Below are 15,793 nucleotides of genomic sequence, written 5' to 3'. Positions count from 1 at the left end.
CCCCAGATGCTATATCTTTTGATAGCTGGGCACCATCAGCTTTCTTCACCACATTTGCTTATTCACCTGCTTTGTCTTCAGCGGTTGTGTTAGGAAGGTGAGCATCATAGAATTGGTGGCAAAGAATATTGACTATACCCAAGACTGCCAGGAGGATGAAAAAATCTGTCTTGGGGAGAAGCTCAGCCTGAATGTTCCTTAGAAGTGAGGCTAGCCGTACTTTAAACATATTATTAGGAGGGACAGGTCCTTAAGGAAGAATATGATGCTTGCTAAAATAATCAGTGAAAAGCAGAGATCCTCACTGAGATGCGTTGACTCGGTAGTTACAATGGGGGGATAAAACATAGTAAGGATTGTAAGGCTGGCACAGGGCTTAGAGTTCTTTTGTTCTGTTGTACATAGAGTCTGGAGTCGCTATGAATCAGAACCAACCCGATGGCACATGAACACTACAATGTAGGCTATAGTGGAAATACAAGACGGTGACCTCTGCTTGGCATCCCTCTTTTGGGCTCCTCCTTGGAAAAGTATAGCTTTCATACTCACTATGGAAGATGATAAATGCTGTAGGCTTGGAGGTGGGATGAGGTGCAGTGTCATTCTTAAAAAGGGACATTGGGAGGTGGTGTTTCCATGGTAACATCTCTTCCTTGTCAAAAGTTGGGAACATGGCGTTCATCTTCCTAATAAACTCTAACTTCCCCCAAACTGTGGTTCAAGACCCAGTTGGAACCAATAAATACCTAATAATTCCATCTATCGGGAAAGAGCACTTTGAGTTCAGAGATTTTACTGGGGCCTGACTAAACTACTACTATGACATACTGTGCATTCTTGGGAAAGCTGCTTCATATCTCCAGGAGTGAGTTTTCTTCTTGTAAAATCAATTTAATCATGCACGTTCCTTAAAGAGACCAGAAGGCCGACTATGTAACAGCCCCAGCATTATATCTGGTACAAAGTAGGCTCTCAAAGGTAGGTGTCGTTTTTAAGTCAATTGCACATCCTTTATGGCCACGTGGTCTTAAACACATCCTGGCGGGAGTAACAATGGGTAACTGAACACAAAGAAATCAAATCGCCTGCCCGAAGCCCCACTACTAAATAGTGACTGTTCTAATCCTTCACATCATCTACTCTCTCTTTTGATTCAACACAGTTCCAAGTTAATGCTTTCCCTACCAAAAAAAAAAAAGTAAAAGAAACTAATTTGAAAATTATTGTTTTCATCTGGGCTTCAGAGAGCCCATCCAGCATACAATAAAGATAGAAGAAAAAGACAACAGTTTGCTTTAAAGATCACAGGAATACAAATTGGACTGGAATAATTGAGCCTTCCATGCTTAATTTATTCCTTGACTTGGAGCCATGAAATGAGACTCTGTCTGCTTTATCCTAAAACCTCCTATTAAAAGATGAGCAGCAGCATCCAACTAAGAATTCTTCTGGTTGATCCAACTCTGTGTTATCATGTAATCAACCCCTTAGAAAAAGAAGAGTTTGAGAAACAGGAGGAGGGTCAAGAGAGGAAAGGGACAAGGAGAAGAGGAATGGAGACTAGAAATGGAAGAAAACGAAGAAGGCTAAGAACTGCTGCTAAAACCAACCCAAGTGTCTACCTGAATTATTTTCCAGGAGGGGTCAGACTATTGATGGATGAATGGATGAGTCCTGAGAGACTATTTATATTTTTAATATCCAAATTCCTTGGCTTTTTTCCTCTTTAAAGCTTTTCTGGGTGCAGAGAGCAGGGAGCGTCACCATCTGAGATTCTTGTGGGTGCTTGATGCCCCAAAGGTCATGTCCTTGATGGGATGTTGTCAGTTGCCCTTTAACTCTTAGGGCTAGGCCGGGTGCCGCTCTGAAAGATGGACAAAGAGAGGCACCTGAATCAAACACGGTGCACAGACACGAGGATACGCTTTCACTGAAGCATTGTAGCACCGCAGACCGCGTTTCTGTTCACTCCACTGTCTGCGCGTTTCCGTGAGCTTGTCTTGTTGTTCAGCAGCATGGCAGGTTCGGTGTTGGTTGCAGGCACACTCAGGGTCCGGCAGTTCTGTTGATCACACCTTCTGCCACTTGGGCTTGGAGGAATTCTCTACACACTTGCACTGTCAGTCAATCTAGAGTAGTTTTCATTTACATGTGAATGGATCCACCCTTGTTTCTGAGTTCTATTGTCCTAGGCACTATGCTCATGTCCTTTGAAGTCTGGGAACCTTGGCAGGCAGAGCAGCAGGACCGACACTGAGTGTGGAGTGCTCTTCCCTCTGTCTAGACTTACCACCTACCCTGCTTTCCAGGCTGGGTCTTCCCCTAGACCACTCTCTGCAGACTTCCCCCTCCTGGTTCTGACCTGTTACCTCATGCAGCTGGAGGGAGGTGAAGGAGTTGGAAGGGGAGAAGTAGATTGCTGGACACCAACCCCAGGCTGCCTCACCATTGTTCCTAGGCAGGGCCTCCCAATCATGCCTCAGACTGGGTTGTTTTGAAAGCAGAAATCAGGACTGAAGTCCTTAATGCCATGATGTTCTCTCTGTGCCCGGCACTGGAATTAAATATTTATGTTGGCAGAGAGCACGGCTTGTCAGCCCCAGTTGGGAGATAAGAAGGTTGGTTTCTAGAATGCAGGTGGGTGGGCTGCATGTACAACAGCACATTCTAGCAGCCCCTGGGTTGGGTTCATCACTCCCCAGTCTCCCTTCAACACTCCTAGACTCAAGGGAGTAGAGATTCTGCCTGGGAGCCAGCCTCTAGCCTGGAGAAGCTCTGGGTAACTTTGGAAACTAGGGACGTATGGTGATGATTCTGCTCAATGCTCTCATCTCACAGGCAAGGAAACTGGGAAGTAGGGTGGGAGTTACCCAAGGCCACACTACTCATTCAGTGTCTACATACAGAAGAGAGTCCAAGTCCTCAGTAGGTAGCTATGATATCGTCCCTGCAGTCAGAGGCGCTGCGTGACCTTGTGCCAGTCCATTGAACTCACTATGCCTTCCTGAGAAAATAGAAATGGCTTGTCCCCTGGGGGTCAAAAGAAAACAACATTTACAAAAGAGACTATGGTCAATATTGTCAAAACTCCAGATCGCAGGTCAGCAAATGTTTTCTGTAGGGGTCTAGATAGTAAATAGTTTAGGCTTTACGGCCTGAAAGTTCTCTGTCACAACTACTCAATGGTATCACTGTGTAAAAGCAGCCACACACACACACCAAAAGTCTTTTTTGTTTTGTTGTTGTTGTTTGTAAAGGAGAGCATAGCTGTATTCCATTAAAACTCTATTTACAGTCATAGGCAGCTGACCAGATTTCACTCATGGGGAGTAGCTCGCTGACCCCTGACCCGGATCCTTGGAAGTTATTGCAGTTACTATTGTTGTCCTAACTAATTGCCTCAGGACTTAGTGGCTTAAAGCAACCCTTTGATTTTGCTCTTGAACTTCGTGGGCCAGGAATTCAGAGAGGCCCACATGGAAGAGACCTCAGCTGGGAAAATTCAAAAGTCTGGGGCGAGCCAGTTGGTGGGGCTGGAATCATCTGAAGGCTCCTCCACTTACACATGTGGCCCTTGGGCTCGGAGGACTTGAAGGGGAGCACAGCTGAGGCTGCTTCTTGTGGCTTCGTTTTCTCACGGCAGGATGTCCTTACAGTGTCTTCGTAGAGGAGTCCACTCTGAATCATAGCATCTCTATAGGACAGCACGGACAGCCCTGCACTGTCCCCAAGGCCATACATTTTCACAGCTGTAGACTGTCTCACCTTCCCTCTATGGAGCTGCTGGTGAGTTCAAACCACCAGTCTTTCAGTTAGCAGCCAGGTGCTCAACCATGGAACTACCCGGGATCCTTAGGATGTCCTTCAGGCAGTAGGATTTCTTATGAGTTGGCTCTGGGCTCCAAACAAGAATGTTACACTGAGCAAGGTGGAAAGGGCTTCACCTTTTGTGACTCCCCCATTCGAAGCCACACATGTCCTTTCCACTGGACTCCATTAGGACTGTCACAAACCAATCCAGAATCAATTTGTAGGGACATAGATGGCACCTCTTGGTGAGAAGAACGTCCAAGAATGGGGAGGGCATCTGTCAGTTGCCCTGCTGCTGTTCTTGTTGCGCTCCCGAGTCCATTCCATGACAGCAACCTTAGAGGACAGAGTAAAACTGCCTCCTGGGGTCTCCTCATTGCTCCTCTTAATGCAAGCACATCACCGGGTCTTTGCTCTCACGGATCCACGGGAGAGTTAGAACTGCTGACCTTGTAGTTTGCCGCCATTGCACCACCAGTAAACTTTAAAACTGCCATCAGAGAGATTATGAATGAAAACCTACACACACACACACACACACACACACACACACACATATATATATAAATACAGGTGAAAGTTTTTTAAATCACTTACCATATGCTGACCACCATTCCAAGGGCTTTATTATTGTCGCCATCTGTGTTACGTTGGGTTGACTAGAGACACCAAACCAGTGACACTCACACATGTGGAAGAAAGAACTTAATATCAAGAAGTGATTGTATATCAATAACACATCCCAACCCAATCCCACTCAAGTCTACCAGTCTGGTACTGGTCCATAAATCCGATACACTCCATAGCTCTTCAGACTCATGCAGCCACCTGCAGTGATGCAGAATGCAGGAAGATCGAAGGCCCATGGGTGTAAAGTCATATGGATCCAATGGCCGTGGCTCTGGCAGGTGCCCAAGCGGCTCTCCAGCAGGAAGGTGAAGCCAGAGCGAGGGGGAAGGTTCCCAGGATCCTCCTTATGAGAAGGCCACTCCCACAAGTAGGTACCATTCAGTTGTTATCTGATTGACAGGTTGATACCACCCCTCCACTTTTACCTATCTCCCCATTGACATGACATTATTTAATTATCACACCATCCCTTTGAAGTATGTAATGTTATCACCCACACCTTAAAGGAAAGACACTGACGACCAGAGAGCTTACCTTGCCCAAAGGCATAAAGAGAATAGGTTGCAGAGCCAACAGTTGAACTTAGGCAGCGGGATTCCAGAATCTTCCCTACCCCCTACCCATCCTGAATTACTGTGATCATGAAACCAAGAATACTCTTTCTCCTACTGTGGCTACTGTTGCACAGGATTCCCATGTGCCTGGATCGATAGCCCTAGTCCATGGAGAGGTGGTGTGCCCAGCAATCTTTGCAATCAAATGCAAACATTAATCCATCTCTTGACTTAGATTGTCCTGGCCATCATGTAGAAGACAAGGGAAAGAGGCACAGTCCTCAATTTGTTCACAAGGGACCTAATATATGGGTGGTATTGTTGTTGTTATTAATTGCTGCCCCATTGATTACAACTCATGGAAACCCTAAGTATGCAGATTACAACGACTTCACAGGGATTTCCGTGAACGGTGGTGTTGTTGGCACTGAGGGGTAGATGTTAGTAGTCTGGGACTCCAGTAGAGAAATTAAATTCTGACTTTATTCTCTTGACCTCACAGTAGGGGAACATTGTACCCATTTTACAGATAAAGAAACTGGAGTTCAATTGGTAAAGTCACTCTGAGCAGTCTGCCTTGCAAGCCCATGCTGTTTGGCCTAGACTCCAGCGGAGAATGGCTGTGAATGGGTAACCCCAGTCCTCTAAGTGAACAATAAAGCACAGCCCTAGAACCAGATCAAACCTACCTCTCCAAAGAGATCTCAGCTCCGTTCCCTCACCCTCGATACAGGGTGATGGAAACCCAGTAAAAGGCAATTTGGTGTATCCAGGCATCTAGCCATCCAATCTGCCGCATAGACGTCTTAAAACTGTTAAAGAGCAGAGATGTCACTTTGAGGATTGTGTCATTGGTGCAGATGTCTCGTTTGGGCTCTTCTGGCTACACCAGGAAGAAGGGGGCTCCATCTCCACAGGCCAATGGCCACAAGTCAGAGGTCAGACACTGCTCTGCCCTCTTTCCTTCTTTACCCTCTTCTGACACCCACGGTCCCTCCCTCGACACTCTCCTGTTCCGCTGCGTTTGATTCTTCATTGCAATGGCCACACTCAACTCCTAGACCAGTGGTTCTCAACCTTCCTCATGCGGCAACCCTTTCATACAGTTCCTCATGTGGTAGTGACGCCCCCCCAACCATAACATTATTTTTGTTACTACATCATAACTGTAATTTTGCTACTGTTATGTATCGGGGGACCCCTCTGAAAGGGTCATTTGACCCCCAAAGGGGTCATCACCCACAGGTTAAGAACCGCTGTCATAGATAATACAGTGATGGGGGTTCATTATGGAAGTCAACAGTTTACCACAAGCCATAATCCTAAAACATTAAGGATACAGTCCTGGGTACACAGTAGCACCTCTCCTCTGTCAGCACCCATGTCTCTCTCACTGGTCTTCAGCCCCTCAGCCATGTGGTCCCTGAAGCTCTAGGCCAGGAAGCACCCCGTCAGTCTGCCTCGCGTCATCTTATAACCCCTGTGCAGCTCTTGTCTCTGTCTCCTGTTCTCCTTGCTTTGGCCCCTGGTCTGGGTGTAGCATGCCTTCTACCCGCTCTGCCACTTCAGGCAGGGATTTCTTACATGTTCCCCGGGTTGCTCTTCCTGGATGTTTCCGGGAATTCTCTTTGTTCGTGCTTCTGAAGCATCTCTCTTATAGTCAGGGCAAAGGCACCTAAACCGACCAGTCCCATCTATTAGTGTTTCACATACCCTCGTTGTGTACTGCCACCCGTCATTTGGTGGAAGTTACAGCGATGTGGAGAGAAGAGCTACTTTAAGAAACTTACTTCATCACAAGGACTAAGGTACACCTGACACCTGCAATGCTTTCTATACTTTCAACTGCTTCAGCTGTGACATCTGGACAAGGCATAAGGAAGACTAGAAGGAAAGAGGCATTTGAATCGTGGTATGGGTAAAGAATACTGAAGGTACCGTTACCTGCCACGAGAACAAACACATTTGTCTTGCAAGAATCACACCAAAAGCAAACCCAGTGTCATCAAGTTCATTCTGGCCCATTATCACACTATATAGAAAGGTTTCCAAGGTTGTAAATCTTTTCAGAAGCAGATAGTCTCATCTTCCTCCCTCAGAGCAGTTGGTGGATTTGAACCACCAATCTTGCGGTTACCTCTCAAATGTTTACTTGACAGTGCCACCAGGTACATTCAGAATGCTCCTTGGAAGTAAGACTTTATTTCACATATTTTGGACATGGTTTCCATATGGATAGGGACCTCTGGTAGCCGAGTTGTCATGGGTCAAACTGCCAACTGTAAGATCAGCAGTTCAAAACCACTGGCCACTCCACAGGAGAAAGACGAGGCTTTCGACTTCTATAAAGAGCTATCGCCTCATAAACACACTGGCAGTTCTACCCTGTAGGGTCGCTATGCATTGGCATCGACTCGATGGCAGTGGGTTGGGTTGGCTTTTGATACCTGGGAGATTAGTTCCTAGAAAAGGGCATCATGGTTAAGTTTAGGGTCAGTGGAAAAGAGGAAGGCTCTGGATGAGATGGCTCGCCCCAGTACCTGCACCAATGGGCCCCTGCACAGCCGGAGTTGTGAGGACAGGGTAGGACCAGGCCGTTTGATTCTGGTGTCCGTGAGTCAGAGGCTACTCAATGGCAACCAAGACCAACAGCCACCCAGCCGCTCAGACCCAGGGCTGAAACTGGGACGCGACATTTTCCCACCACCCCTGACTGTCACTTTGTGCTGGAAATGGTCGGAGGGGAGTATGGGGGGTGTGTGTGAACTATCGGGAAGTTGTTTGCCAAAGTTGCGTGGGGGGAAGGAGCCTTTTACAAGACCAGGGCCTCTGGCCTGGAAACATCTGTTTCCCTTCAAATCAGCGAGGAGACTTTTGCCTCCCCAAAATGCCTAAATCATGCGGTGGCTGGGGAAGAGCAGGCGTTCGTCTGCAGACTTCAAACACATTCTATCGTACTCTCGGGGACCTGGGCCTGACGTGGGCCTCTGGGGCTCTGTCCCTGCTCTTACCCCCTGTCAGATCTGTGAAAAGCTCTCACCGCCAATTAACTTCTCGGTTTCATTCTCTCACCCCTGCTGTGAGGGGGCCTAGGGGTCTTGGATGGGACCAAGAACAGCTTCCTTTCCACCCACCCTCTTAGGATCTCCACTAGGACAGCTTATTCCAGGTGGGGGTGAAGGCAGAGCTTGGGCCAGTAACAGAGCAACAACCTTGTAAGAAAATAATAAGAGCAGTGCTGTCTTGTTGAGGGTTTACCATCTTGAGCGTTCAGCCCCACACTAATCACTTTCCACACAGCATCTCATTTGAACGAGAGGGGGGTTTGTTCCTCTGATGGTTTCCATTTTGCAGGTGGGTAAAATGAGGCAAGACCTCACACAGTCAATAAACAGAACGCCAGAATGTAAACTCATATGACCTGATTCCAAACCCACGGTCTTATACACCACTTGAAATGGATGCTTAGTATAGTGACTTTTTGCTCATTTTACAGATGATGAAACAGAGACCCAGAAAAGGGAAATACTACCTCATAATTGATTGAGACGTCCCGTCACTCATGTATTCAGCCATCTGGTCATGCTGGCAAATGTCCGCTGAGTGTGTAGGCACCAGGTGTACAGGCTTGGGATGTAGGGATGGGCAGAGCAATATTCTTGCCTTGAAGATGCTCACATCTATGGGTGCACAAAGGACCCCGCACTGACTTAGCCATGGGATGTCATGTAGAGAGAAAGCAGGGTTGAGCAACTCTTCAGAAAAGTCAAAACAAACTTCTCAGAGGAGGTGAGGTTTGAACTGAAGCTTCAAGGACAAAGCAGAGGAGGAGGGACCGAAAGAATGCCCTGCCAGAGAGAGGATGCGGTATTGACCAAGCCAAATGGATGAGGCACATCTGCCAGCTGACTCGTCCAGGAAGCAAAGATTGACAAATAAGCCTGGATCTGTGGTTAGAACTTACCGGGCGCTCAGTGATGGTTGCTTTTGAATAAGTGAACACCAACAAGCGAGATTGGGGACAAACTTGTTTGAACTTTGCCCTGAGCATAGAGAAGTATTGGAAAAATTCAGTGCATTTGAGTAGCCAGTTCCAAGGCCTTTCCCACCATTTTTTTTTCCCATTTCCACTTCCCAACACAAGTCTCTCGAGCTTTAGGTACCCAGGTCTCCCAGCCTGTCAGTGGGAGATGCGGCTCAGGCTCTGGTTTCTAACCACCCTGACTGTTGCTCTTTCCTCTGAAACAAAATAAGGCAGAAGAGGCATAGAATCGCAAGGGTTTGGGTCTGGACCTCCAGCTTCCTAAATTGGCCATCTTTCACAGTAAAATAATCTCCCATCAGGGAAACTGGAGGTAGGTCAGCTGGCTGTGCAAGAAACTGTGAGCAGTGTCTGATCTAAAGGGCAATGGGTCCAATGTCTTCACCGTTTGGGTCTACTTCCATCACTTTAAAATAAAGATGCGGAGTTAGGAGCGTCCATTCCAATAAAGAGTTGGCCTCAAAGGGGAGAGAGAAGTTTCAGAATTGAGCAGAGGGGAGCAGACGCCTTTCCTGCAAAACCCCAAAGTCTGATGGTGCCCATCTTCTTCTCTCTTCTCTCTGTCTGTTTGCAGCAACCTCGTCCCCCCTCTTCCCCGCCCCGCCTTCTTTTTCCAGAGCAGGGGTGGCCAATTTTTTCCCCTTACAAAAAGCCCCTCTAGACCCTGCCTGGTCCCCTAACAGCTTTCAGATGTGTCCCTGGAACAGTTCTACAATTACAGCTGAGACAGGCAGCCAGCGCATGGCCTTGTGACTTTTGACCCAGGCCTGGGAGGCTGACATCCTCCCCTTTCTCCACCCTATGTGGCAGGGTGGCCTAAGACCTCCTCCATCCCGAGCCTCCACTGGCCTGTCCCGTTGTTCTCTGCACGAAAAATAAGCTAGCTTTTATGAAGCTAAGAGGACCCAGGGCTAGGAGGTCATGGGGTCACTGAATCTGGAGCCCTCACTTGTGAGATGCGGGTGATTTTACTCAATTTTACGCATGCGGAGACTCCAGTATCGAGAAGTCAAATGACTTCTCCGAAAATGCTCAGCCGGCCACTGGGGGAGAGCAAGGCTTCTCTTCCCATTCTATAACTCGAAAATCTACAACCACTTCATCTGCAGCATGTGGTGATTCATACTGCTCGGCCAAGCAGAGGGGTGATCCCAGACCCCCTTGGTGACAGAAATGCCTAACAGAAGCATGATAGACAGATAAATGGTCAATGGGAAAACAATGTTAGAAAAATACTTCAACTCTTCATGTTTTGAGGCTCTTTTTTAAAACTGTGCCCTCTTGTACTAAGTGGTCTTTATATGGTTTTTTAATTAACCGATAACGGACCACTTTGCCATGCATGCCCCATTCAATCCTTGAAACAGCCACACACTGTTTGTATAGTTATTGCCATATTCTAAAGGGGGAAATTGAGGAATGACTTGATATGTTCAGATTCATTTCTTTGCTCCAGTAGTTTATTGGATGCCTACGATGCTCCCAGTGCTCGGTGAAATGCCAGTTATAGCCAAGCTGAAGAGCGTACACTTTTGGACCTTCAGGCTAGATTTTGAACCTGGGTCTGCCATATTTTAGATGGATGTGCATATGAGAAGTGCTTATGCAATGCTGCACAATACTGTTACTACTCACTTACCTGACTACTTGCTTAACCTCAGGCTAGTGAGTTTCTTGTACACCCAACTCATAGTCATTAAACCCCTAGTAAAAACAATTCTAACTCATAAAAAACTCCACCCACTGCCATCAAGTAGATTACATCTCATAGCAAACCTATTTAGGGTCACTAAGACTGTCAAGCTTGGTGGGGGCAGACAACCTCATCTTTCTCCTGCAGAACCACTGATAGATTTGAACCACCAATCTTGAGATTCAGACCAACACTTACCTGCCAGGACAACCAGGGCTTTCCTGGTCCTGTGACTCACCTAGATCCCAGTACCACCAGGACAAGCTCATCTTTCTGCATCTGGGCAGCCATAGCATTATGCCATTTTATAACAAAATGCATTATCCCCACTTGTAAAATGAAGGAAAACATTTTGAATGGAAAAGAGGGCCAGTGGCCCAGTGGCCCCACTACTTCCGATCCTTACCTCTCCCTTGGAAGGCTTATGAAAGAGGTAGCATGGTACTGACCACCGGATGTCCTACTCTTAGGTCAACGTTGCTCTGGCCGCCACAGCTGACCTCTTCTCAACATTCAACTTTGTCTACACCTTCAATGAAAACACACACCAACACAATCCCCCGTCAAATCGATTCTGACTCATAGTGACCCTAGACAGGATTTCTACGGCTGTAAATAATTAAGGAAGCAGACAGCCACTTATGGTGGGTTTGACCCAACAACTTTGTGGATAGCAGGTCAACAGTTACCTAATGACATCACCAGGGTGCCTATACATTCGATATTATTTAAAATCACAAAACTTGATGGTTTAGAGGGTTGAAGGGTGAGAGTCTCCCGAGGTCAGGGACTCTTATGGAAAGAACCGCATACATTGGAGTGGACCTGAATCCGCCACGTCTTGTTTTACCAGTATGCTCCCTCTAAGACCACCCAGCCCACATCTTCTCCTGCCTGTAGGACATTAAATTTCCAATGATATTATGGAAAGATGGAGTTATGCCCTGCAGATAGAATAATACCGAGGCTTCCCATCATGACACACAATGTCCCTTCCAACCCTCTAGCTCATCTCACTTTGTCTCAGCTACATCTGTTGTCCATTCCTCCAAAACCCTGGTTCCCTTTCTCTATGGGGCCTTTGTCATTGCTGATCTCCTTGTCTGGAATCCACCCCCTCCCGCCCCACCACAAATCATCCTCTCACAGCATGGTCTTTCTTAACATTCAGATCGTATCTCAAATTCGCCCTCCTCATGGAGGCTTTTGTGAACCATCCTGTCTGAAATATAGCTCTACACTCTCACACTACACCTTTCTACATGATCAGTTTATATGTCCCATTCTATGATTATCATCCTATGGTTATCATGCAAGCAGGGCTCTTGACTTTCTTGTTCACCTTTATAACCTTAGCACCTAAAATAGTTATTGGCACATGGTTAATGTTCAGTCGATAACTGCTTTAAGATTAGTTAATGAAGGGGTATATGTGTGTTTATATAAACATATGGAACTGTATTCATGATACTGGGTAGCTTTGGGATTCCCTTCATTTTAAACTCCAGCTCTGTCCCTAAGTATCTGTGAGATCATGGAAATATATATAATGTAGGTCTTGATTTCATCCTTTGTTATTATAAGTTCTGCTTCTAGTTTATTGAGTTGTAAATTAAGAGATTAAGTATAAGTATGCAGCAGGCAATCAGTAATTGCTTTATAATTATTTTGTCCCTACCTCCCAATAATTTCTTCTTCGGCCCAAACATACCCCTGGATTCCCCCCGCCCTTGGTTATGGCATCCCTCTCTTCAGCTTCCAGGCCTTTCTCTGAAGGCACAGCTTGGTGCTCTGTTTTCTTATTGCACTGCAGGTTTACTCTCTATGCTGTGGATACACGGGGCCGACATTCAGAGCTCAGCACGGTGACCTTGAGGACAGCCTGTCCACTGGTAGATGACAACAAGGCAGAAGGTAGGTGAACCATTTTTTCACTTCCCAGGTCAATTTCAAATTCCCCCACTCTTGAGTTTCTTACACCCAGATCCCCCAAACAACTCTCCACACACATAAACACGTAAGGACGTGGGGAGAGGGAAATAAAGAAACACAAGGAACAGGAGGAAAGGGAGGCTAAAATAATCGAAACTAGGAAGGAAATTAAGATTGGTTAGCAATCTCCCTCCCCACCCCCCATGGAAAAGCTTATCTTTTGAAGGTTTGTTCCATGTTCTGACATAGACTCAAGAAATTGTCTGCAGAGTAGACCTTTTACTGCAGAATAAACCTGTGGTGGCCCAAGTCTATATCTTGTCCCTTAGAATAGGCATGCTAGGGACTGTCACTTGATTTGCCTTTTTTCTATGCTAGAGATGACAACAAACCGATACCAAGAAGAACGTGTTGCTCTGCCCTTGGCAGACATCATCAGACTTTCCCACCTAGTCCAGTGGTGGCTTCAGACTCCTCAGCACAGAGCTCCAGCCAGTCACTCTCAGGCAGTCAGGATAAAGGATTAAACCCTTGTGCTGCTCCTGTCACTGTGATTGATTTTCTCAAAGGACCAAGGACAGGCATGCAGGCTTATTATGACAAAGGTTTAAGAAAATGAAGAAATACATTGGTGGGAAAGGAAAGGCCAGGAAAGTTGTGACAAGGAATTTTGTCCATCATGAAAGTGCAACGATTCATTCTTTGAGGGTAGCAATTTATTTGGGAAACCTAACCGTAACCCGCTATAGGCCTGCTCTGGCCTCTTCCGACTTCAAAGAACACTTAAAGGAAACACAATCTGAGTCCTTTGAGGATACCCACTTCTTCTCTTCAGGCGGCATAAATCACAGAATCAATGGTCTTCAGGGAAAAGTTCTCGCTGTCATCGAGTCATTGCTCACTCACAGCGACCTCCCCGTGGGTTCCCAAGACCGTAACTCTTTAGGGGACTAGAATGCCCAGTCTTTGTCCTGAGGAGCTAGGGGTGGTTTTGAATGGACAACCATGCAGCTCACAGCCACACTCAGAAGCACTACACCCCCAGGGCTCCATTCGAGGGCTGGAAACCCTGGCTGCAGAAGTGTCTAGACCTACATAGGGAACATGTCAAGAACCAATAGCTTCACATTTTGGTAATTTTGTTTAATAAAAGTTTCTATGATTTAAAAAAAAATCATTTTATTAAGGGTTCATACAACCCTTATCACAATCCATACATACATCAATTGTGTAACGTGCATTTGCACATTCATTGCCCTCATCATTCTCAAAACATTTCCTCTCCACTTAAGCCCCCAGCATTCAGTCCTCATTTTTCCCCTCCCTCCCCGCTCCCCCCTCCCTCATGAGCCCTTGATAATTTATAAATTGTTATTTTGTCATATCTATGATTTGTTGGTAGCAATTTTGGGTTTGCCCTGGTATTATAGTTGCATATTTGGCTTTTTGCGGAGTATTCTGTTTTCCCGAGTAACCGTACCATCTTATGTTTTCACCAGCAATGCACGAGAAAAGGAGGTTTTCACATCTTTACCAACTTTTTGGTCTAGTCACTGGTTTTGTTGTCTGTATGTATGGAAAAATATTTATCATAAAACATTTGCCACGTGAATCACTTTTCCATATATTTAATTATGTTCCCCGTATGATGTAGTTTTCCCCGCTCTCGGTATGCAGCTTTGTTCATCACCTTTAACGGGCACACGTATCCCTTAAAGAATAATTCACTGTATTTGTCTATTCATCTACTATTTTTTTCTACTGAAAAAAAAACACTTGTTTTCACTCTCTGGCTATTGTAAATAAAGCTTCAATGGACAAGTATCTGTTTCAATTCCTGATTTCAAATCTTTTTAACATAAAGTTAGGAGTGTAATCACTGGATCGTATGTGATTCTATGCTTTAAGTTCTCGAAGAATTGCCAAATTGTTTTCCCCTGGGTCTGCACAATGCTTTAAAAAAAATCCCTTCAGCAGTAGATAAGTGTTCCAATTTTTCCTCCTCATCACCAATGCTCTCTATTTTGTGTTTTATTTTTAACAGTTCTCATACTGCAAAGTGGCACCTCATTATGATTTTAATTTGTGTTTTACAGTTAGAGAGTGGTGGATTTTATCAAATATCTTTTCTGCATCAAGTGAGATTATCGTGTGTATTTGTTGTTGTTGTTGATGTTGTAATAAACCAAACTCACACTAATCAATTCCAATTAATGATTGTAATAATATCGTGTTGTGTTAGTCTGGATAGACTAGAGAAACAAATGCACAAAAACTCATAGGTACATAAGAGAGAGTTTTATATAAAGGGTAAGTGCACATCAAGAAAACATCCCAACCCAGTGCTGTCCAAGTCCATAAGTCCAACATTAACTCATATGTCCAACACCGATCCACAAAGTCCTCCTCAAGCTCACAAAACACACACAATGACGCCGACTCAGGAGGAAAGCCGAGTCAGTGAGCGTGTAAGCATCTCAGCGCTGGCAGGGGTCTCCATACGGCTGCTCCAGCACCCAGGGCTGCATCGGGGTAGGTCCATGCGGCTTTTCTTCAGGGATGTCTCACAGGCAGTGAGTCTTGCCAGCTGAAGCAGGGCACTGGCTAAGGCAACTGCACCCTGGTCTGACCATCAGAAAGCAAGGGACCTGAGAACTAGAAAGATGGGGCTCACTGAGCCATTTATCTCCCGCCCTTCAATTAATCCCACAGTGTTTATCTCAGGTGTATTACATTGATTGACATCGATTGACTTTTTAAATGTCAAACACATTTGCATTTTGAACATAAATCCCATTCAAATGTGATGTGTGATTCTTTTAATATGCTTTTAAATTCTGTTTATTTTGCTGAGGATTTTTACACTGATATTCATAAGGGATAGTGTTGTATCCTATTGTTTTTTTTTTATAGTTAAAATGATGAATTTTTTATTACATATGTGACCACGTTAAAAAGACCTAGCCTGTGAACAACTATTTATTACACTGAGTATTAACTTTCAAATTTTAACATATTTTTTTTCTAATCATTTTATTAGGGGCTCATACAACTCTCATCACAATCCATACATATATCAATTGTGTAAAGCGCATTTGTACATTCATTGCCTTCATCATTCTCAAAACATTT

The 15,793-nt window shown here is 45.4% G+C and overlaps 1 protein-coding gene across 1 annotated transcript in view; it reads left to right on the top strand.

Moving 5' to 3' along the window:
- ASTN2 (astrotactin 2) overlaps window positions 1-15,793 on the top strand; it is a 1,157,183-nt gene that overhangs the window by 1,118,770 nt on the left and 22,620 nt on the right. The window contains exon 21 of the mRNA XM_045296567.1: window positions 12,543-12,643. Within this exon, the coding sequence (XP_045152502.1) occupies window positions 12,543-12,643 (101 nt within the window). The remainder of the gene's footprint in view (window positions 1-12,542; window positions 12,644-15,793) is intronic.

The sequence above is a fragment of the Echinops telfairi genome, unplaced genomic scaffold (assembly GCF_000313985.2).
Source record: "Echinops telfairi isolate 266 unplaced genomic scaffold, ASM31398v2 ScPeMD7_7410;HRSCAF=8448, whole genome shotgun sequence".
NCBI classification, from domain to species: domain Eukaryota; kingdom Metazoa; phylum Chordata; class Mammalia; order Afrosoricida; family Tenrecidae; genus Echinops; species Echinops telfairi.
Note: the sequence above shows the minus strand (reverse complement) of the source record. Positions and strands in the feature narration are given on the sequence as shown.